We start from the raw sequence: 24,919 nt of genomic DNA on the forward strand, positions 1-24,919 counted from the left end.
AAGTAATGTTCCAAAATTCCTCAAATCAAAAAAATTAATTCTTAGTCACGGAGCCAACTATACAACAGACTTGTATGTACTGTCCACACACCGAATTGTACAGCTTAAAACAATTCCATTTTCATGAAGCAGGAAAATTTCCCCAAGAAACAAAATGTTTATTTTGATGTGTGCTTTAGTATAGGCTTAATATCAGTTAGCTCTTTCCTGTTACAGTGCTATTTCAAAAAAGGGTGACAAGCAGCCCACAGATAGCAGAGCTGGAACTGCCATCGTATTTGTCGTGCAAAACTTGAATAGTCAGACAGATGAAATGATCAGCAGAGGGAGCAGGCACCTGGGGAGGCAGCTGGTGTTCCTGAATGCTGTGCTGCTGGCTGAGCTAGAACTTTGAACGCCGCTACAGGTGCTGAAGTTACAGCAGAGGTCAGAAAGTCTGCAAGTGAGCTAATGCCCAAGAATCATTAACCAAATCCCTGCTGCTGTTCGTGGGAGCCTCAGCTACGGCCATGTGACTTAACGTCATAGAAGATCATTACCTATCAGTGCAAACATATGGCAAAGTCTGTCCCTGTTATTACTTATCTCAGAGTGCAAGGGGGCTGTGACATTTCAAGCAAAGCCTATTGGTGTGGGAGTTTCTATGTGAGGTTTCTTAAAGAAACGCTTCCTTTTTAACCTTAGTACTGTGTGGGAAAGTGTAGCGAATGTCTTTCTCTAGAAGACCAGAAGTTTTGCATAATTCTCCTATCCCTCTATGGATGGAGAAGAAATGCTGATACAGCATTCTGATATGGCTGTGAACTTCACATTTACTTGCACTTTGGAAAGTTAGATTGCTGTTTTCTGAGATGAATTTCTCAGAAAAGTATGATTTTGAAGATGACTTCAGTAAAAGTGTTTCTGCCCATGAGAGGGTTCCTTCTGGAATCTTGGTGAGTTTGACACTTATTGCTAATTATGGGTGCCTATAGCATAGTTAAAATATCTAAAAAATTAACAGTCTGTATTTACTAATACAAGGCATACCTTAATAGGGTGTTGAATAGGCCTGCCTGGCTCCTAAGTTAAAACCTATACTTAGGAGCGAAGGCAGATTTGGTTTGATTTGCTTTCTTTGTTGGCTTGCTAGCTTGTTCTTGTCAAGTACCCTTTGTGCTACAGTGCTTTTGCTTTGTGTGGTCACGTTTTTTCCCCTGGTGATCAGAGTACAAATTAGTAAACTCCTGAAAAAGACTTTCTCTGGTTAAGCAAAACTGCTACTTGATGGACATATGCAAATATAGGTAAGATGAGATGAACTAGGGGGAAGCCAATGTTATGTGTGATTTTTCTTCTTTTCTACCCAATCTCTTGAAAAATAGGGAACTTCTTTACTGTTTTTATCATGTGAGCAGTTTTCATCACACATTAGACTATCTTTTAATCCTCTAAATGTATCTCAAAATAAAGAGGATGTAATAATATCAATGTTCTTACAAGCTAAGATCTAATTTAAGTAATTTTTTTGCCATAGTTAAAAGTCATAGAATCATAGAATGGCCCGGGTTGAAAAGGATCTCAAAGATCATCTAGTTTCAACCCTCCTGCTGTGGGCAGGGTCGCCAGCCACTAGACTGGGCTCCCCAGAGCCACATCCAAAGTCATACCCTCTAAAGCTGTATTTCACTGGAGCAATCTGACAGCTTGCCTCTGAGAAACTTGCAGTCATCTTTTTCTGTTGTTGCAGTTGGCATTTGTACTGTTCAGAACTGGTACACTGAGTTTAAGGTGTCACCTTTGCAAACACGCACCAAAAAACCCCAACAGTTTGCTTTTACTGGAGCAGTATTCTCAGTGCAGAGGAAACACAAATTTATGGACAATTTTTGCATTATCTATCGCGTGTTTTGTATGTGAGCATTCCTGAACAACATAAAATAAATTGTTCAAGAAGACTTGTTGGTTTTGTTGCAGTCAAAAGGACTTTTTTTTTAATGGTCCATGGATAGTAGTTCCTTTCTACAAAGCCTCCCACTCTAGCTCTGCTAATGTGTGCAGTCCCTGGTTTGTGAATTCTTAAAATTCTGCCAATTATTGTGTAGACTATTTAAATACTTAATGAATACTTAACTTGAGATATAGTCCGATCGTTTTTGAGAGCCATTCTGTTTCTCATTCCTGTAGCATGAGGAATTCAACCAACGTACTCAGGGTGAACTTAACAGCTTTGGCTATTTTTTTTTTAAGTGGAGGAGACAGGTTTTTATTTAGCTCTTGAACTTCCAAAGTAGCTATTTCCTTTTGTATTTACTTCTGTGTCCTCCCTTTCTCCTCCCGCCCACCCACAGTTTCAGTTTCTGACTTTTGCTGCATGAAGGCTTCTTGCCGGAAGTTAAACATACAACAGAAAAAAACTCTTCTTTTATAATGTAGAACAGTGTATTTTAAATCCCTTCCTTCATTCCAACTTGCATTTGTTTCACTTATGGCTGAGGATATTAATACTGTTGCAAATTCTTTCTTGCCAAGTAGGTAGCATTGCTTAATTACTCAAAAATAATCTCTTCTGGAGTTCCAAAAGTCACAACTTCAACCTTTATACGGAGTTCTGGAGTTTGGCTGCATCAAATAATTGTTTGGCTATCAAAACAAATAAAAGCAGAACAGTATTGTGGAATGTTGCTGCGTTGCTCTTTCTTTACACGTCTTGTCCATCGAACGTGTATTGAATTGCAGAACTGATGCCTGAAAGTTGTTGTTACTGAAGGAGTAGCAAGTGGCTTATGATGGAAGGTGCTTTGTAAGTCTGTTTTACTGGAAGCGTCTCTCTGGGTATCATTTGCATCATTGCCATCCTAAAGCTACTGAAGTGTCAACACTTCTGAGGCATGTAGAGCATCTGTTTTTTTCCAGTGGTTCCCTAGAAACTGAGGAATTAGTTTCTTTTCATTATGGTGACAACAATATCTAAGCTGCTCTTTGTAACAAGAGAAGAAAGAGAAGTGCCGTAGAAGATACGGCTACAAGCTGATAAACAAGAGTATAAAATAGTACCTAGAATTTTATTTGCTGACTATATATAAAGCAGTGCTTGTTTGAACACTTCTTTACAAAGAAAGAAGCCTTTTATAAACCATTGTTTTTAGTACTCATTAGGTTCTGAAGTTCATAACTTTGTCACACATAAGTGGTAATTCTGTTTGTGTGTTTAAAAAACTATGTTGTGCTGTGAGCTATGTAAATATAACTGAGATTCTGGAAGAAATAACTTTCCTTACCGGAAGGCAGGAATGTATATACATTAGGCAAATGATTTTAGTCTTACAGCTCTGGGGGGTGATTTTCTGTTGTTAGGAGAGGTCAGGTACATGTCCGTGAGGGAAAACCAGAGTATCTACCAGCTGAACTCAGTTCCTGATGTTTGATGTGAAATTCTCATCTTTAAAGTAGTCGCTGCCTAAGTAGAGAGAATTCCTTACTTCTCATTAATTCTTGAGTCCTGTTCCCTGAAATGTAGTGTATGAAATGGATGCTGTATTAAAGGTGTCTATTCTTGATTCTTGGCATCTTAAAATCTTTGTTTTTCATGAAAGTCAGTACCATAGAGACCCCTCGTGCTGCTGTGGGCCTCACGCTTCTGTGGTTTTTGCCATGTTCTTTGTGAGCAGAGCAGGCTTACTCGTGATTGAAACAAGAAGATGAGAACTGGGTATCTTCTTGCCAGCTGTTTGAGGTAAAGGGAGCTTATTAAGAGGGGAGAGTGTGGAAGGATTGAAGCAGGGCCTCCCCTCTTTGGTAAGTGAGCAGCTATGTTGTGGGCGAGCAGTCATGTTTGTCGTTGCACATAGACTTGTAAAAGAAACAATTTTATTAATCTAATATTGTTGGTAAGGAGTCCATTCTGCTAATTTTATTAGCCGCTCACTGACAATCTGTTCTTGTCTTCACCAACCATATTATACAGAAGCTATGGGAGAAAATCCTCTAGTGTGTTACCTAGCATAGTCGCTCTGTGGCTAATTCAGAAATCTTTTTGAAGTAGAGATTGTCAAGCTTCAAGCTTTCATTTTAAGTCTTGTGGAGAGGAATTTGCTTGTTCTTTATCTATTTTTATTAGCCTATGAACGAAGTTTCAAATTGCATTTAAGGCTAGATTTAAGATTTTTTCTTAATGCCTCTAAACAAAGCTGTATTGTACAAAAGTTTTTCCTCCCATTACTGCTGCTGTTGTCTAAGCAATTCATCAGTTACTTCAGTTCTGAGCCTTCCAAGCCTTCTTTACTGTAGCACAGGGTGTATTACATTCATTCAAAAGGGTCTTGCCTCTGTGGCGTCTAACAGTACCAGTGTAACTATAAGCATACAAGTGATTTAAAATTACTTTAAAGGACAGTGCAACTGTGGAAGAATTTTTCCCCATTCCATGCTTCTCAAGCCTACCAGATGTCATCTAGTCATATTTAAATTTGAAAAATAAATCGTCTCCATGTGACTTGATAAGGAAGACTAGGGCTTGGCAGTTTCGGTTTTAAAATGTTTTGGTGGTCAAAATGAGGAAGGATTGCACTTAGGTTTCCATTAGAATGCTTTCATGATTTTCCTGCCTCATTCTATTAAAGCTGGGATCTTCTCAGAAGTCTCTGGGCTTCATTTCTTTTTGATGTAGTTCACCTAGTATTCTTAGTCTGGAAGGCTTACAATCATTCAAAAGATCACATAAATATTTTTAATGGGTAATGGTACCCAGTAATGTCTTTCCAGTTCAACTGTATCACAGTCATCTTACGTTCATCTTCCTTTTTTTCTATTCTGCCCTAAACTCCCCACTCTCATTTAGCAAGACTTTCTTTACCTAGATTAGAATTGTTCTTTTCAATCTCATGATGTCAGGAGAGTAACCAACTACAAAATCTGTACAAGCCATCTTTTCTCTTGGCTGAAACTTCATGAAACCTCTGGGAAGTAGTTACTGTCACAACACCTAACTTAAAATAAGTTATTGCATGAGTATGTAAACTTGACTGGAGCTTCTTATGGCTGAAAATATATTTAGCATTTAATGTCTATTCTTTGGATGTAATTTCTATAGAAATAATGATTAACTGGGAGGTCAGTGCTTGCTTCTTATGGATGAAAGAAGTGAACAAGGTCATTCTGCTAGGTTCATCGTGTTTTCTCAGAGCAAACTACTTTAGCAGCTGTTTTAAATATGGATACTTCCAAATTTCATTAAGTTTTTTGGAGAAGTATGTGTTGTAGCTATAGGTGACACCTACTAAAATTTTATTTAATCAAAAGCTAATGGAAGAGTCTTAGTAATTTTGATTCTCTGGTATCATCTACCATGGGTAGAAGTCTTTCTTGAGTCACTTTCAGATTCTGAAGGTTGATGGCACTATTGTTCGAACAGTTTTTATGTGCCCCTAAGTTATGTTGAAAAGGCTTCTAGCGCTTGTTTCATGACAAAATAAATTCACTGTTGAATAAATGCACTATTAAGAATAAGGATTTTATAACTGCAGAGGCTGGTCGTAACATGAGAATTGGCTCAAAATCGTGTTGGCTTTAAGGTGTTTGTGTAAATCTCGTTACATTAAGCAGAGTAGTCGTTAAGTGATGTAACACATACCTTTTGATTAAAATTTAAAAAAAGAAATGAAACTTTTCATTTTCTTAATTAACTTTTTTTTTTTTCCCCTTTCTTCCCCTTAGTTTCAGACTATGAACTACGTAGGACAACTTGCAGGACAAGTCCTGGTTACTGTGAAGGAGCTGTACAAAGGCATTAATCAGGCCACCCTTTCAGGATGCATTGATGTCATTGTGGTCCGGCAGCAGGATGGTACATACCAGTGTTCTCCTTTTCATGTCCGATTTGGGAAGCTTGGTGTCTTGCGCTCTAAAGAAAAAGTGGTAAGTTCAGAAAGTGGACCAAAATGAAGTTTGGAATACCAATGCATTCCCTTTTTTTCCTCTGTTCTTTCTTTTCTCAACCCCCTGGATATCCAATTAGCAGTCTAGTTAAGTACAGAGCAGTTTTTCATATATGCTGTACGGACTGTGAGTTTTGGAATGCAAAGCAGAACTTCCTGTGGTAATTTAAGGACTCTGCAGGGAGGAAACAAAACAAAACAAAAAAACAATGAAACCTTTGACAGCTTTTGAATTATTAAAAAAAGATTAATACAAGCATATATATTTCAGTCTTAAAATATTTATATGACTATTTATTTACCTATACAAGTTTGTAAGGAAATAAAAGCTTAATAACATTTAACTGATCCCTGATATTGAAGGAACTGTTTCCGGAATGTCTGGGGGACAAATAGAATGTATCTTGAATGCTGATGACCTATCATAAATATTACTCCTTTTGCGACTTTGTTTAATATTGATATGCAGTTGGAAATGCAGTTAATAATATCCACAAGCAAGTAAAAATTGGGAATGAAACTTCATTCGTTTGTGGGCTTATTTGGAAGAGAACCTGGTACAATTCCCAACCCAATAGCCTGAGACAGTGGTGCTACCAGTGTGGATCATCCTGCCATTCCGTTTGCATAGACTTTAGTAACTGTGTGCTTAAGGAGTGAATTGCATTGAAATTTGATCTAAAATGAACTGAAGGACTGGTTGATCTAAACCAATCATAACACTTCAGGATTATATACTGTTTTTCTAAGAAAGGCAACAGCACTGAAGAAAACTACCCCCATCTTTATATTTTTCTTGTAAAAGGAGAAGAAAATCCTGCTAAAAAAACCATTTGTGTTTTGGGCTTTTTTTTTGGTTACTAATGGTCATACTAGGAGTTGTATGCATTAAGTCGTGAGTTTGTCACAATGCAGCCTATCAGCAGTTTTCCTGAATGATTCTTTTGTTTTGCTTTCCCACTTGCTAGTATTTTCTGAATGAGCACACTGTTTACAAAAAGTTGAATTTTTTTTCTTAACAGTTCTGCAACAAATCATGTAATCGAGTATATTTTCAGCAAGGTACAAGAGTAATTTATTATCACATGTGATTGGTATTCTTTGGCTTGTGGTTTTATTCACATAAAAAGCTGAATTTGAATACAAGGATGATTTCTCTTTTTTTTTTTTTTTAGCATTGTAGTGTGTTTTATTTTTTAATTATTCTTGGCTTTCCATGTGCTAATGTTAGAAGTCATTCTCCTTCCTATTTGACTGGCCATTTCATGTCATGGTACTGTCACTATGAATATATGTATTCATATCATATTAGATATGGCTTGAAGGGTAGTTTTTGTTCTTGCATTGGCAGGAAACTGGTTCTCCAGTAATGTACATATTGAATATCCCATAGCAATTGCAATATTTCACTTGATCTCATTTTGACCACTAAACTAAATATAACTTGAAATGCCAGTGGCATTTTCTACCTTAAGGCAAGCCCATCATGTTTTTATCTGACAAATACTAGATTTTGCATTATCTAGGCTTAATACATGTAGACATATACAATTAGTTAAGTAAATTTACTGAAAAATAAGGTAATTTTATCTGAACTTTAAGCATTCTGTTTAGAAAAATTTGATCTTAACTGGATGTCCAATATTTCATTAGGAAGAGGAATTAAAATAGTTATATTTTGGGTTTTTTTTTGAAATACATTGCTTTCCCTTTATTTCATAGGGAAGAGTAATCTCTATTCTGTGCAACGAATGTAAGTTAAAGAACCTGTTTATGAGCTTAGAAATATTTTCCCTTTGCAAAAGCAAAATGTTGTTGCAGAAGATTGCAGAAGGTTTGTGGTGCCATGTCGTATCCCCATAAACTCATGAGAAGGAAAATCTGAACCAATGTCTGAGTTGCAAAAAGAATTGTGGGAAATGTATATCCTATTAAAATATAGGTTGAGCATTACTTGTGAAAACAAAACCTGCTTCTTTCAGGAGGCTTCTACCTTGTCATCTTTACCTTTTGCTCTTTGAGACTCTGATTTGTATGAGACTCCAATCCAGGTTGAACTTTAAGCAGATAAACATGAATAGTCTCAGTCATTCAGCGTTCTTCTAGGGAAGAAAGACTAAATCAATGGTTTGTGGTTCTACAGCTCTAAATTAGGTGAGCAATGTTTTACCACCAGATGTTTTCCACGTTTCTCCACTTTTTTCTTGTAGCTTTTAGGATCTCTACTAACAGCCTGGTGTGTTTTGAGTTAACAAGATAAAAATCATTGTAGCCAATTTCTTTCAAAAAGCAAAGGAGGGAGAAAGAGTGATGATCATACAATGGAATAAAGTTTATCAGAGATTAGCAAGACTTTAGGTCAGTGCTTTCATCTGTGATGAATTAATCACATTAAATTATCTCTTCACAGATTGATATAGAAATTAATGGCGATGCTGTTGATCTTCATATGAAACTGGGTGACAATGGAGAAGCATTCTTTGTACAAGAAACCGAAGAGGAAAATGTAAGGGATCTGTGCTTCGTGATGGTTACAGTACTGTGTTAAGAGTGCTGTGTTAAAAATGCTTGATATAGTACTGTCAGTATTACTACTTCTAAAAGCCTCACTTTCTGACTGAAACTTGCATCACTTTCAAATGCTGCTAAGGTGCTTCGTTTTTTGTAGAATTATGTTACCAGTGATTTAAAAAGTAATTAATTCTTTATTAATAGACCATTCTTTGAAGGAATGTTTTTACTTCTGGCGTGTAAATTCTTGGTAACTGCAGCTATACAGATTGCAATGCCTTATTTTTTTTGTCATACATTCTCATAGCTTGTGTTAGTGACCTCTGTGCTAAGGAAGGTTGATTATTTTGGCATATATTTTTCTTACACTTTTTAGCACAGTTTTTCATAATTTATTTATGGAACTGTCGCCAATTAATAATAGCTTCTTTGACTTGAAGTCCACGTTGTATTGGAATATAGTAATTAATGTCCTAAGACCTTTTCCAATGGGAAAATAACAAGCCTTTGGGGGGGAAAAAAAAAAGGGATAAAGTTTAGCCTAGTTCCTAAGGATATAGAACTTGTGTAATTGCAGAATTTTTCAGTCATACATATTGGTCCACTTTTGGATGTTTGCATTTTTTTTTCAGTAAGATAAAGGCAAAGGAATTTTAAATATAAAAATGTAAAAAATTTAGAGGAAAAGGCCTGTCTTAATGAAGTGAAAGGTGAAGCTGTGAACTCGCTGTCAGGAATCAGTGTCTTTCAAGGAAATGAACTTGATCCGCTTACTGGTTTATGACACCCCTTGTTTACTGCATGGGAAGGAGAGGGAGGAAGTACTCATTTTGAAAAGGGTTAAATATTACTTAAAGGGGAAGGAGTAAATAAGCATTTAGACTAGTCTAGCATCTAGACTTAACTAAATGTTAAGTTAGGGTGGGAAGTCATAGTATTTATGAGAAAGAAAACTTGAGTTCTGTTTCAGCATACACTGTGAGTAAAATCAAAACTGAAAGCAGTTCTTCTAGCTGCTGTTGTCTTAGCTGTTGATGAGAATAGATCAGTCTTAAGATTCTTTTCAGAAAGCAAGAATGGTAACCACTAACTATGCACTTTCTTTATCTTCCCTTTTGCCCCATTTCATATTTATTATTTCTCATTGTGTTTCTTTTGGTGTAGGTCTTGATATATTTTATTTTCTTGTAACGATGTAAGTAAACACCTGGTGGTTGATTCATAAATATTTCTCTTCATCTGGATTGTTTCTTCAAGGGGCAGTCAGTTTTAACTTAACAGTGTTGGTGCTGGTTTTGTTTTGATGTGTAGGAGATACTTTTTTTTTTTTTTTTTTTTTTTTTTTTTCCCCCCTAACCTGAGTAAATCATAGAATGGCCTGGATTGGAAGGTACCACAAAGATCACCTAATTCCAAACCCCTCTCTACATGATCTCTAGATGCCCCTTCCATCCTACAGCTTTCTGTGAATCTGTTTCAAAATAAACGGACAGCAGTGGGCTTAATTAGCCTAGTTTTGTTAACTCATCTACAATGGATAGAACCATGTGCTCCAAAGCAAAGAATTTAAATATCATTCCATTGACTGAGAATCTATTTATTTCTTTTTTTATTTAGGAAAAAGTTCCTGCATATTTGGCCACATCTCCAATACCTACTGAAGACCAGTTTTTTAAAGACACTGACAATCATTTGATATCAGCTGAAAGTGAGAGGACATGCACAAGCTCAGAAATTCCCCATGCTATAGAAACGGAGACTGTATTCACCCCAGGATCAGTGAAAAAGAAAAAAAGAAGAAGAAAGAAATACAAACAAGATATCAGGAAAGAAGATCTAATTTCTTCTACTGGGACAGAAGAGATTTTTGAAATGGAAATAAGCTCAGATGATGAGAAAAGTGTTCAACCCCTAAGGTAAACTATTATGTATTGGCTAACTGCTGTTACTGGGTATTGTTCGGCCTTTAAAGAGTAACTGGTACTTCTTTTTTCTACTCAAGTAATCCATAACTTTCAATAGGCATTAGGTAGGTTTTTCCTTAAACAAAATACAAAATCATGGTCTTCTATATTCTTACAGAATCATTCAAGTTTGTCAATTTCATTATAAATATGAGATCCACTTAAGCCTATGTAAATCATAGAATCGCAGAATGGCCTGGGTTGAAAAGGACCACAATGACCATCTAGTTTCAATCCCCCTGCTATGTGCAGGGTCACCAACCACCAGACCAGGCTGCCCAGAGCCACATCCAGCCTGGCCTTGAATGCCTCCAGGGATGGGGCATCCACAACCTCCTTGGGCAACCTGTTCCGGTGCGTCACCACCCTCTGTGTGAAAAACTTCCTCCTAATATCTAATCTAAATTTCCCCTGTCTCAGTTCAAAACCATTCCCCCTTGTCCTATCACTATCCACCCTTGTAAATAGCTGTTCTCCCTCCAGTTTATATGCTCCCTTCAAGTACTGGAAGGCCACAATGAGGTGTCCCTGGAACCTTCTCTTCTCCAGGTTAAACAAGCCCAGTTCCTTCAACCTTTCTCATAGGGGAGGTGCTCCAGCCCTCTGATCATTTTAATGGCCCTCCTCTGGACCTATTCCAAGAGCTCTGCTTCTTTCTTGGGCTGGGGGCCCCAGGCCTGGACACAGTACTCCAGATGGGGCTTCACAAGTGCTGACTATAGGGGAACAATCACCTCTCTCTCCCTGCTGGCCACTCCTGTTTTAATGCAGCCTGGGATATAGTTGGCCTTCAGCAAGCATGCACTGCTTGTAGAAAAAGAAACGTGTGAAGGAGTGGTGTCCTCATCTTGCTTGTGGCTAGCAATTAAAAAGTTCCAGTGTAACTTTTGAGGTAGATTGGTGCAGTAAGGTGTTTGAAAACATCTACACAAACTGCAGTGCGGAATATTAGCAGTATACCACATCTGAATTGGACTTCTCTTGTAACTTGAAGTTTACTTTGAAAACTGAAAACTACAGAAATGCATGATCCTTCACTTCAATAGAGAAAACCCTTTACATACGTGTAGTTAAAGCAAGGAATCGGTCCTATATTTCCTAGTGGATACTATTAGTAAATTGGAGCTTGTAGTAAATTTGTCACACATACTAAGAAACCGAAGGAGCTTGCCTGAGTAATAGGAATGATTATAGTAATAGATGAAAACTATCAAGCATTTAAATACATAAACTCCAGGAAAAACCTAATGATTAGTTTTCCATGGAAGTTTCTTAGGCCATTAAATGGAAAAAAGCAGAGTTGATTTTTAGACAAAACTTACTAGTGTATTAGTAGCTTTAATGCTTAGTATACTGTCTGAGTAAATTCAATATCTGATCTGGAAAATAGAAGAATGATTTGCTTTAAGAGAATGAACTGAAAAACCTTCTATTTAATGTGTGTATGGGGACTGTTAGGACACAGCATAGATCTGTGTTCAGTCTTCAGTGCAAGAGCACTGAGACAACAATATCTGGATCACGTGAGTGGCAAGCCTGTCCTTGGCAGGGGGTTTGGAACTGGATGGTCTTAAAGGTCACTTCCGACCCTAGGGATTCTGTGATATGACTGTTATAGTGAAAAAACATCAAAAATCAAAATAACCATCAAGTACAGGAAGAAAGTGAATACAACCTGTGAATGATTTCTTCTTCATTTAATAAACTGTTGCAAGCGAGCGGAGAATTTAGGAATATCATACCAGTAGTGGCTATTTGTAACAAGTGTTTAGAATTCAAATTGATATTCTAGCAATTACTATAATTTGACTAGAGATGAATAAAAAGTTGTAAGTTTGGCTGAAATGTCTACTTTCATCATAGCTGATGAGCAACAGCATTTCCATAATGGTTTTCCTGATTTTATTTTTGTAACCTGTGGAATGAAGAATCAAACAGGCTTTTTATTTGTTTATTTCTAAATAAACAAAAGCACCAGTAGAAGTTCATTCTCAGAGTAGAGAGCTGTGTTGTGAAAGGAAGAATTTTTTGTTAAAAGAATGCTGTTATGGGAGTGACAGGACTGAACAATTAAATTGTAGCAATGCAAGCCCAGAGATGCTGAGATAAGTTCATAGCTACTACGTATTTGTTAGTGGAGTTCATATACAGTCATTCTGATACCAACATAGGAATTGAAATGCATATGCCTATGGCAAGGCCATTAATTTCCCAGATCAAGATGCAGCTGTGGGGAGAAAAATAAATAAATGTAAAGCTATCTTCTCACATCCTGCAAGAATGTAAGGTGATATCAGCAGGTTTTAAGTTATTATTATTAGTATTATTACTATTATTATAAAAACTCTGTTTTGGGGGGGGGGAAAGAAATACAGAAATAGAACCTTAGTTGTTATTAGACGTTATGGTGGATTTCAGAGTGAAACCAAGAAAGGAAAAGGGATGAGTGGTGTTCTGACAGGAAGGTCAAAAATTCAGCCACAGATACTAGTACATCATGTCTTATCTAGTTCTTTTCTTACAGTGTGAAAGACAAGCTGTTTCCTGTTTCTTGGGAAAATCCAAAATCTGTTTCCAAATGTTTATACAGCCTTTTTTAAAATATCCTTTGTCTTTTCTAGCTGTGACGGTATGTGCCACAGATTTAGTTATGCTACTCGTGCTTGGCTTACCTAAAATAGTACCAGGATGACTAATATTAGGGTGTATGCTCAGAAAGGAATAGGAGGGCATTATTTCTCAGGTGCTAAGGGTATTGTGTTGTGTCTGTTCTCTCACTCTGCAAAATGGAAAGAATTTTCCATTTCAGTCCCTGCAATTTATCTGTGTTTTCAGAAATGCATTAACTGGGCATTAACTTTCTGAAGCACTCTAATCTAATGTTAAATGACTTCATTGGTTTCTTAATCTTAATCAGTGCATCAGTCTGAAAGAAGTTATCTGCCTCTAAGTCTTATCTGTTTAGATAATGTATAAAATTGAAAACTGAATGAGAGGAAGTGGGTAACTGTCTTACAGAATGTTGCAAAATAGGTAGTTCAGAATTTTTAGTAAAACCATATGTTATGAATGGGAGTGCAGTAGTGTAATATCAATTCTCCCATTTTCTTTTCAGTGGTCTTTGACTGCATTTGGATATTTATTTGTTTCCTACTATATACTTTATAAGTTGTACGCAAGTGTGCTGCAATCAATGAATTCTCCAACCTGTACACTTTTGGATTCTTAATAACATACAGGTTACATTTCTAACTGGATTAGTAATTCAAATTTCTTATTGTTGACTTTAGACTAAACGTCTCATGTTTTCCCAACAGAGGATCCTCAAATTCTTCACCAAAAGGTGAAGAACAAAAAGAATCTTTGATTTATCACTCGAAGGATCATTACCCGTTATCTGATGGAGACTGGTCCCCGCTGGATAAGTAAGTCATATTGTAATGTCATTGTGCATATGAAGATGAATAATTACAATAAAGTTAATGTACCTTTTACTTAGTTTTTTTTCTTGATCTGTAAAGTTATGCAACGTGCCTAGCTTTTGTGTTACAGAATGCAGTGTGTGCTACGTATGTGGAACTTTGGGAATTTCCCACATATAAAACCCCTATTTAAGAAGGGTTTGATTTAGGCTTTTCCCATCCATAAATGCTACAGCAAAACGAACTTTTGTTTTTTTCTTCCCTAAGACCACAAGAGCAAAACAGTTTTTAAATTACAGTTCTCATTTTTTAGAGTGAGTTCCTTTTACTTAAAAGTTGTCAGAAGTAAATGTCAAAGTGTGTATTCTGATGCATACATAGTAACCACTGTAGGAAAATTAGGATGGAACTTTAACAAGTTAGGTAGTCTGAAGGATGTGTTGAAGTAATCTCTCTTGCCTCTCTGACCATAACTTGCTAATGTTTTTTTCCCCAGCTGTAGGTGGGATTTGGTGTTACTTTGTACATTCATGAGTTAGTTTTGCAAGACTTCTGTTACTCAGGTCTTGTCCTAGCAAGTTTAAATACTAAATCCTTACAGAGCCAAGGATCTAAAAGCTGTTTTCTGCCTTACTTTTAGATTACACTTTTTTCCTCCTGTTGTTTGTTTGTTTGTTTATGGCTTGTGTGTTTTTTAGCAGAAGGTGGGCTTAGGAAAGAGCTATACCTATACTGCAGATACATTGGAGGAATTTGTTTAGGGTGTTTGCTGTGCAAGTCCTTTAATGTGATTTTGGTTTTAACCTAATTTCTGTCTGAAAACCCTGCTGGGCTTCTTGCCATGTTACAGAATAATTGAAGCTCTGTTAAGCTCTAGAAAACTCTACCAAGAGTAGCTGTGAACAACAAATGCATTTTAAACACTGTAGCTTTCTTCCTTTTTTTTTTTTTTTTTTTTATTTGCTAGCCCTTACTCTGAGCCAGTCTGCCCTAAAAGTGATTCAGAACTAGAAGTCAAACCTGCTGAGAGCTTGCTCAGATCTGAATCTCACATGGAATGGACGTGGGGAGGATTCCCAGAATCAACCAAGGTATTGTTATTGTCTTGAACTTTGTATACTGAGATTTGGCATATTTAATATCATGCACTACAAATGAGTTGGAAATCTGCTCCTGTTCTGTAGGATTCTTAGCTGAAATAGGAAAGTAGCACCCTCTTGTGGCTGGTTGATAGTCGTCTTTGTTCAGTCTTCGTTGACTAAAGTAGTTACGGAAAACCTTACAGTGACAATGTAAAAGTTTTTTAATTTTTATCTAGCAATTGAATAAAGCAACTCTGGAAAGCACTGTTCTTTATTTTAGGCTAAATTATAGCTCATTCTAGAGGTAGCCTTAATAAATTTTTTAACTATTGGGACAACTGATGGCATTTGTCCTGATACATCTTTGTGCTCTTTTTTTTTCTTCTTGCCATGGTTTTTCATGTCAACACCTCCTCCGTGCCACTTTCTTTACTGAACTTGTTCAACAAGCTTGTAAAAAGCTTTTGTTGCAGACAGCTTCACTAATAAGATGGAACCTGTTTTATGTTAGGAAATATTTCTTTGAAAGAATGGTGAGGCGCTGGAATAGGCTGCTCAGGGAAGTGGTGGAATCGCCATCCCTGCAGTTGTTCAAGAGATACATAGATGTGACACTTAGGAATGTGGTTTAGTGGGCATGTTGGTGATGAATTGATGGTTGGACTAGATCTTTATGATTCTTTCTTTCTAAAATAAATCTTGAAATTCTTATCAGTGTACTTGTGACCAGACTCCCCTTGTTAACTGGCAAAATTATCTTTGGGTACAAGTTTAATATTAAAAGCAGAGTAAAATCAGTCTGTGAAGTGAAAGGATTGAGTGGAGTTTTGTCTTTCAGATAAGCAAGAAAGAGAAACTGGAACATCCCAGAACAGCTACCATTACTCCATCAGAGAAAACTCATTTTAGAGTCATCCTCAGCTCTGATGAAGTTGAAGATGATGATGTTGTGAAAGATTCTGTCTGTACAGTCCTGAAACCTGAGCCAAGAACTCATCCTATGCTTAAGCAGATGGATGTTAAAGATTCTCTTGCTTCTGCAATTACAGAACCACAAGATTCCTTACCGTTAGATTCTGATCATCATTCCAGACTGTTGGTGGACTCTTTACCAGAAACAAAGCCAACAGCAAAAGTTGACTCTCCTTCAAAAAAGAAAGGTACGTAATAAAACTGCTGATTGTTTCCTTCAGGTGATATACCAAATTTGAGGCAATATGGAAAAAATACAGAATGTTCTTTTTTGATTTTTTCCTATTTAAAGTCTTAATCGTTATTAAAGTTTTAACTGTAATTAAACTTCAATTTATGAATGCTTTAATTCTGAATCATCCGCAGTTGTGTTTGTATTTAATGTGTCTGGATAGTTTCATCTCAGTAACTTGACTGTTAAAATTAACAGGGGTGCACAAGCGAAGTCATCACCAGGGCCCTGATGATATTTACTTGGAGGACCTAAAGGCTTTGGAACCTGAAGTTGCAGCACTCTACTTTCCCAAAAGGTAGCTTTGAATTAAGATTCCATGGACCTGGGCTTATTCTGCAGTTAAACGACATGAATTATTGTGTGGATGATTTAAGTGACCGTGAGCCCCAGTTCTTATTAGAGAATGGAACTTGGGATTTCTAGGCTTTTGTGGAAAAAACAGTCCTAATCTTATTCTTCAACATTCTGGTAAATACTGAGGAGCATGATATTGCTCTGTGACAATAGAATGTTGAGGAACTCTTCTTCCTTTAAATCCAATTTTGTTGCAAATGGAAGAGAAATAAATATTTCCCGATTTAGTTAGAATATTTCAGTATAATAAAGGGTTGAAGGTGGTCCTGGTGGTGTCTGATGTGTGTACTTTTGGATTTATGTTGTAAAATGATGTGTGGCATTAGAGAAAATTGAGATGATTGGTTTTTTTTGTTTTTTTTTTTTTTGTTGTTGTTGTTTTTGAGAAGTCATAGTGTGTGTGCATTTGTTTAAAAGTTAAGTATTTATGGAAAATGTGATTCTCTTTTCTGCAGTGATTCTGATCCAGGCTTCAGACAATGGACTGAGTCAGATAACCTTTCTGGTTCCCAGTCACCCCAATCAGTAGGAAGTGCTGCTGCTGATAGTGGTACAGAGTGCATGTCTGATTCTGCTATGGATTTGCCTGATGTCACGCTCTCACTCTGTGGAGGTCTCAATGAAAATGGCGAGATTTCTAAAGGTATGTGAGAAAAGAAAACATAAGTGGTTGTAAAGCTCAAGCATCTAAATGAAGTGCCTTGAATGCTCTGATTTTTATGAAGCATTTGCCTTTAATTAGGCTTACATTCAGAAAAGAAAATGGAGAATTTTAGAAAACTTCATTGGCATTTGCTAAGCAGAGATTGTGAAATTTAGCGTCAAATTAATTAAGAGCACACTGTATCTTGAGAAACTTTCTTACTCCTTTTTCATACTGCTAATTGCATCTCTGACCACTCTTTATTTCTGGCTGAAATTCCTTGCTTAATTCGATGTAAGACTTCAAAAATTGTATTCTTTCCAATTGCCTGGTAACTTTTCTTCTGTTCAGTGTTTTTTAAGCCTCTGGGAGATCAATATATTGTTATCTAATACTATCTTCTCTCCTGCTTTGCTTTTCCTTTCTTAAATGTTTGTTAACCCTTACCTTTGTAACCATTTAAATCCTCTGTCTTAAAGTTCTGCTTAACTTTCAAGTTGTATACATTTTTGAGGGAGCTTCTAGGAGCATGTAATTTCATGATTATTTTTAATATTACTTATTTAACAATCATCCCATCTCAAGGCATCAAGTGAAATTTTACAAGCTTATTATTAGGGCTCAGAACAAATAACACCCTCATTTCTTATTTCTCCTTCCTGTGATAGTTAAAATAAGTGGTACAAAGCTTTACATGCTACTGAGAAGAAAAGCAGCCACAAGACTGACATGTAGGCCATATTAGAATAGCTTGATGATACTGCAAAATCAGCAGAGGTTCTGAAATTACAGAAAATATTTTTCTAGATGCAAACTAATCAGACCTTTTAGGATTTTTTATTTCTAATTTTAATTTAAATTTGCTTCAATTGCAGAAAAGTTCATGGAGCATATTATTACTTATCACGAATTTGCTGAAAACCCTGGACTCATAGACAATCCTAATTTGGTTATAAGGATTTATAACAGGTAAATTATCCTTATCATACAACTAGTTCACGGAAAAGCTTATTTTAAATCTACCACATAAAGTGAATGCACTTTTCAGCTTCCAGTGTGTTTTTGATGGATCTGCTCCTTAGTCTTAGATAACTGTTTTTTAATTAAACTCTTGGATTAAATTTAACAAAATATTTCTTTTCAGCTCTGATGCTGAATTGTGTATATTAAAGTAACTCTGTTTGTAACCAGTTTTAATATTAGATGTTGCTTGCAAGTGGATGTATTTTCTTTGAGGAGAGAGCAGTTTGCAACTGTTTACTTCTATTCAGGTTTTGTAATAACTTCCCAACGTGTTTTAAAACAGGTATTATAACTGGGCATTGGCTGCTCCAATGATTTTGAGTTTGCAAGTATTTCAGAAAAGTTTGCCTAAGGTAAATAGAGATGTTTACTTCTTTGAAGATTTTGCAGATAATAATGCATGTTTATCTTTATTCTGTTTTTCTACACAAAATTAATAACTTGCAAATTTTTTCAGGCTACCGTTGAATCTTGGGTCAAAGAAAAGATGCCAAAGAAGTCTGGAAGGTGGTGGTTCTGGCGCAAGAGAGAAAGTATGACTAAACAGGTAACTGAGACTTGATTTGTTTTTGTTTTTTTTTTTTTTTATTTTCCATAACTACTAAAAGATGAAAAAACTCATTTGTCAGATGTGCCTCAGAACACTGCGCATGTAACTGTCACTGATGGTCATTTGGTAGTTGCTCATCATAGCTGTAGCTACTTCTGAATATTTAGTCTCAAATACTACCACCATTTTTCACCATTCCTTCAATCATTTATTCTATTTAGGTGATGCACAGTATTCTTAAAATCCTTTCTTCTAAGCCATAGGCACTTGTAAAAGCTACTCTTCACTGCAATATATTTTAGGAATGTATACACAAATAGATAAGATGCATAATAGATATCATGCTGAGACACCCACATTTTAGACTAAATTAAACTTTCTAAACATTGGAAATGTCTTAAAAAATAGATATTTTTTAAGAAGTAAATTTATAAGCTTAGAAGTTCACTGCTCCTTTACTGCTCCTTTTATGCCGAATTCATCAAATTCAAGAGCGATTCTGTGTCATGGAATAGCTTATATACTTCACTGATAGCTGTTTGCTTATGTATGGATTATGAATTCACTTGGATTGGTTTAAAATGCTTAAAATGTCGATATGTTCCTTATTATCATATTGTTTTAGATACCAGAGGCAAAAGAGGGGAAGTCTGAGACGCAAAGAGCAAATGAATTGCCAGCAACTATAAAAGAGCAAGTTAATAGTAGGTGTGTTCCTGTCTGAAGACTATTTTGTGGACTGAATTATGGTTTTTTTCCTCTTCTCTCATGTTGGTGGTTTTGTTGTTGGGTTTTTTTGTCTTTTTTTGAGTGAAGAATTCATTATTGCTGTGAGAAGAAACATTTTCTTCTAAGCTAGTGAAGAGAAGCCAAATATGCTTGGCAAACAACTCAGCAGAATTATATGTCATTAGACATTGTAGGAACTAGAAATACACTACAGTTATTTCCTAAATCCTATTGTTTTTACTTCTCAAATCCTGATGTAACTGACAGAATAACAAAGACATATATGGTAACCTTTAGCAATGGGCCACTGTTCTGCAACTTATTAAGTATAGTAGGATTGTTTCTGAGATATTTTTTGTCATTCTTTTTTGTATAATCCTAGTGTTGTTTGAATAACTTAAAACATCTGCAGTTTTTTGTAACGTGAAATAATTGAAACAATAAAATAACATTAATTACAGTACACAAGTTGCCCAAGATTGTAGTTGAAAACAAGCAGTATTTAGCACTGTGTCAGACTAAATAACCCACTGTGTATCCTCATATTCGCCTTTGATTTTATTAAGATATTTGTAAATGTTGTTGATGTCTTAAAAACTTAAGAAACTGAACATGCTGTAAGATTCAGAAAGATTAAATGCTGCTTTTAATCTTGAAATCTCTAATTAGCAGAAAAATAAATCTATGACTTACTTTAAAAGGTGAGCTACTCCACTAATTTATCACACGCAGTTTAAAATATGTAGTAAGTGTAGCAGCTTTTCTTGAAAACAAAGCCATTACTCACTCAATATCCCTTTCCATCTGCAGTCTACCTTTAGTGACCACTTGACGCTGTCTCTACTAAACTCTTGTGGAGCCAGCTAGACTATGCACAGTAATATTTAGAGTAGCACCAATAGTAGCATGCATTACAAGTCTTATTTGCTAATTGGCATATACTGACTTCATCTGGGCATGGGCTAGACTTTCGACTTTGTTAATCTTTGCTAGTAGTAAATCTTTGACATAAGCAGAAATTAATCTTGAATCTTATACCATTAAAGAAGGATTTTCTGCAGCTTAAATTTCTTCTTCTTGGTGTCATATTAGACCCCCAGAAGATGATTCATCTAGTGATGAAGCATCACAAGAATTGAAGGAATCCTTGAAAATAGATTCTGCTCCAGTAGAGCATCCAACTCATGGGAACGTTCCATCTTACAAGAAGTCACTTCGGCTGTCTTCCGACCAAATTGTAAGTGGCGTGCCTTCCTTGCACAGTTAATGCATCATAGTTCTCTTGCTCTCTTTGTTCTGATTCTAAAAGTTGGGCTTTCTCTGCTTTTTAGAAGCTAAGCACAGAAACATTTCACAGAATCAGGAGTGATACTGGGATTACTTTTCTAGCAGTAGGAAAAAAAAAGGAATGGGGACACTTGAAATGTAACAGTAACAGTTGAATTTTAAAGGAAACAAAATATTTTCCATTCCATTATGGGCAACTTCTGTTTTTTTTTTTTTAATTAATAATCATAATTCTGGGTTTTAATTTTAAAAATAATAATTTCTTATAAAGTTCTATAAGTAAACATTCTTATTAAGATGTTTCCAAAGAAGTGATGTTATTGCTTTCTGCAGTTTGGGTATTCTGGAATCTCAACTGCCAAATAATGTACAACAAAGATGATGGGCAGTTTACTCATTTCATATTAATTTACAAGTTAATTCTACTATTATCTAAATATATGGCCCTCATCAAGTAAGCATTTTGAGAAAAGCACCCACTAGATAGAAAATAGTGTTGCGTGATCGGTTGTGTATGTAGTAAGCAGATAATTTATTTATATGCTAGTATATTATCAAATATACTTAGTTGTTAATACTGTAAGTATACTGTAATAGCAAGAATTAAGTAACATCTTTTAATATTACTATGGCCAGTGCTGCTGTAAGCAAATGTAGGATCTATGGACAAATGTATACCCAGTAAAAAAGGAGACTTAACCAGTAGAGCAATGCCAGTGTTAAACTAAAGCATGGTTCACTTTTTGATGAGCTAATCAAAACAGATGAGGAAGAACCTACAAGTTTTTTTTTCTGTTAGCTTATTTACCATTCTAAAAATTCTGAAGAGACACTAATTTATATTTTCAATTATTTTGATTTATCCTAAAGGCAAAGTTGAAGCTCAGAGATGGCCCTAATGATGTTGTGTTTAGTATCACAACCCAGTATCAGGGGACTTGCCGTTGTGCAGGGACAATATATCTCTGGAACTGGGATGACAAAATCATCATATCAGACATTGATGGAACAATAACCAAGTAAATATTGTTTTTTCTTTCTTTTCTTTGTATTTGTTACATTACTTTGCTTTATTAATGCTGTCTTCCTTTTCAAAGTAAGATAAAGAAGCCTGATTTAAGATGGCTACTGAAGAATATTTATTAACAGTTAAGAGAAATGCTTGTTGTTTTGGTTTAAATTTACACTTGTGTTTACAGCAAACTAGAAAACGTCTTTAGCATTCTTGCATTATTCTTTAAAATGTTCATCATGTGACTACTGCCCTTACAGTCACTCTTGTCTAGGTTTAGCAAGCACATGATAACTTGGGAACTGACTTGTGCTGTATGGCTACCACTAATGGCTCAGTGTGCAATAGGTACTAGCTCTCTTTCAAAATGGCTAAGACCTTCTGCAGAGGTGTTTCTGTAAATACTCTTTGCAAACTGTCTATTCATTAGTAGTTGTCTTTAACAAAACTCATACGCTTAGTTTCAGCTATCTCCAATTTTGCTTTTAGGTCTGATGCTTTGGGACAGATACTCCCTCAGCTTGGCAAGGACTGGACTCATCAGGGCATTGCAAAACTCTATCATTCCATAAATGAGTGAGTATGTAATCTATGAAGGATGTAGGCCCTTTCTGGAATTTAGGAATTAATGGGCAGGTAATTGAATTGATGTTAGTAGTTTTGCATGTTGGCCTAAATGATGGAAAGTAATCACTTCTGTCAAATGCAAACAAAGCCAGGTTTTTCCCTCAGGTGTATCCGTTTACAGGAATGGAAGCCATCAGTTCTGTTAGTTCTCTTCTCAAATTTCTGATTCTGCATTTGAGTTTTTTTTTTTTTTTTTAAATCTATGTAACGTTTTTTTGACTACAAGAGTGTACTGATAGTAATAACTTCTCAAACAGTCATGCCTATGTTTGTTTCCAGTAACTCAGGTTAATCACAGAGCCTTTACTAACATGGCCCAGTGTCTCCCAATATCTAGATACTTCTTGTTTTAACATGTTTATTATCAAACTCAAGTGAACTTTCCTTAGGATTTGATTCCATGTTCTGAAACAATCTTAATTAAAAACTTACATGGACACAAAGGTTGCTGGCCTGGATCAAGTTTTGTGTTATTCGCTTTGTTGCGTTTCTGACATAAATTGACACAACCCAGCAAAACAGCAATTTCCCCGTCTGCTGTCTGGATTAGTCAACTGTGCATGCTCACCTTGTAATCTGCAGGACCTGCAGAGGCAACTTATGTGACTAGAAGAGGGGAGGAGGGAGTGGGAAGATAGCTTACTTGTTGCAGCAGTGGTGAGATGTATGCTTAGTTTAGAAGCGTGGTGAGTCGCACCCTTGTAAATGTACTGCTCTTTTAAGAGGTATATAGCCTTGTAATATTTATGTCCAATAACTTTGTGCAAAATAAACCTACTTTGTTCCTTCTCATTTAGATTAGATCCCTTGTTTAACAATTAAAAAATAAATAGAGATGCCAGAAATAATACTTGCTACTGAGGATCACGGAGTCAGCTGTTAAACCATTTCATAGTCCCCTTCAAATAATTAAATTTTATCTTTGTTTCTTAGTTCAAAGCTTAGTTTAGAGTTTCTTCCCCTCTCCCTCCTCCCCCCCCAAATAATTTTGAGGCCTTGGAAATCCTTTGTTGACTTTTGCTCTGTTTCATAGAGCTAAATTTCATGTGTGGCCCCTTGCAGTCTATGGCAGAAAACTTGAACTTTGTTTTGTGTTCAATATATAATAGAAAGGTAGTTTGGAAATTATTTGCCGAATAGAATCAGATCTCTGAAAATCTGCATAAAAAGTTGAGTCTCTTGTGTATGCTTTAGTCATTTACAAATCTATTTAAGAGATGGCTACGAAGTCCTCAGGACAAAAAAATGGGGCTTGATGAGTACTTCTTGTGCTTCCTTCACTCTGAGCTGCAAATTCTGGTAACGATCTGAAAAATACCAACCAACAAGACAGGAGATCTGGTATCCAATATTATGCAATGCAAATAAATAATTGTTAACATCTATATCTGGGCTGCAAGAAACTGGGAGATACCAATGTGGTGTTTATCTAAGTGCAGTCTAGTCTATCTAGATACATAATCTTACTGTTACTATTCTTGTTCTGTTTTGCACTTCTTAATTTTGATAGAGCCATGTTTTTAAACTATAATATACTTTTCAGATACCATAACACTGGAACAGTCTTTTCCTGGGAATTGGTGCAGCTTTCCACAAGTCAATACCTAACCTAGTGCCTCTGGACATTGTTGCAACAGGATATTTGTGTTTACAAAGAATGTCTTCAACAGTAAAATGAACTAAATTGGTATTTCTTTTCTAGAAATGGCTACAAGTTTCTGTACTGTTCTGCTCGTGCCATTGGAATGGCGGATATGACTAGAGGATACCTACACTGGGTGAACGACAAAGGAACAATTCTTCCCAGGGGACCTCTCATGTTGTCCCCCAGCAGTTTGTTTTCTGCCTTTCATAGGTAAGCATGTGGGATTTCATACATCTATTTGCTCCCCATCTCAGAGAAAGAAGCAAATTTAAAAGATTTCTAATGCTAATCATTATAGTTGTAACCAAACTTTCTATTCTGTGCTAGATTTGCTACTGAGACTTGGATGTCCCTCTAGCAATAAGCTATTTATCTGAATTTCACTTTTGTTTTTATGGACGTGTTAGATGTGGCTGCAAAGCACAAAACATCAGTCACACAGCATCTCATTTTCTACTTTCTTCATTCCTCAGGTCTGTGACTGATTACTGTTAGGTTCTGCTCTTATCAGTACAGTTTTCTGATCTTGCAGTATTAGGAGTGTTCTATACACAACTGCCTGCAGAAGCATATTTAGCTATGATTTGACTCAACCAATCTTTTGAACTGCAGTCTGCCTGTTCTTGATGAGAAGAGCTCATAATGTAAAAGTCTTTTTGTTCTTTTTTTAAAAATTAAAACCAAACCATTAAATAATGGCTAACAATGACAGCTACATCCACTGTAGTTGCTTGGCAGGCCTCCTTCAATTTTTTGGTCCAGATGGTCAGTTTCCAAACTGCATTCATAATCTGTGAATTTCATTACATTTACCTAGTCTATGTACAGTTTACTCACCTATTTCTACTGTAGATATTGGAAAACAATCTTTTATTCTTGTATTATCTCTTGCATCATCCCTGGAAAAGTATTTACCATGTCTATGTAACCAGCCACAACAGAAACAGG

General features: G+C 36.0%; 1 protein-coding gene across 2 annotated transcripts in view; it reads left to right on the plus strand.

Annotated features, from left to right (window-relative positions):
* Positions 1-24,919, plus strand: part of LPIN2 (lipin 2) — a 38,875-nt gene that overhangs the window by 8,335 nt on the left and 5,621 nt on the right. Inside the window, exons 1-17 of one of the 2 annotated variants that reach the window (XM_085220829.1) lie at positions 681-935; positions 5,695-5,895; positions 8,326-8,421; positions 10,044-10,342; positions 13,708-13,815; positions 14,780-14,903; positions 15,733-16,054; positions 16,297-16,396; positions 16,911-17,098; positions 17,974-18,067; positions 18,405-18,474; positions 18,579-18,668; positions 19,297-19,379; positions 20,493-20,637; positions 21,558-21,706; positions 22,189-22,275; positions 24,029-24,181. In XM_085220829.1, the coding sequence (XP_085076955.1) occupies positions 852-935; positions 5,695-5,895; positions 8,326-8,421; positions 10,044-10,342; positions 13,708-13,815; positions 14,780-14,903; positions 15,733-16,054; positions 16,297-16,396; positions 16,911-17,098; positions 17,974-18,067; positions 18,405-18,474; positions 18,579-18,668; positions 19,297-19,379; positions 20,493-20,637; positions 21,558-21,706; positions 22,189-22,275; positions 24,029-24,181 (2,393 nt within the window). In that variant the 5' untranslated portion in view covers positions 681-851. Of the gene's footprint in view, positions 1-680; positions 936-5,694; positions 5,896-8,325; positions 8,422-10,043; positions 10,343-13,707; positions 13,816-14,779; positions 14,904-15,732; positions 16,055-16,296; positions 16,397-16,910; positions 17,099-17,973; positions 18,068-18,404; positions 18,475-18,578; positions 18,669-19,296; positions 19,380-20,492; positions 20,638-21,557; positions 21,707-22,188; positions 22,276-24,028; positions 24,182-24,919 lie in introns of those variants that run through there. The other variant, XM_085220828.1, reaches the window with a different exon arrangement.

The sequence above is a fragment of the Meleagris gallopavo genome, chromosome 3 (assembly GCF_905368555.1).
Source record: "Meleagris gallopavo chromosome 3, MGAL_WU_HG_1.1, whole genome shotgun sequence".
Lineage (NCBI taxonomy): Eukaryota > Metazoa > Chordata > Aves > Galliformes > Phasianidae > Meleagris > Meleagris gallopavo.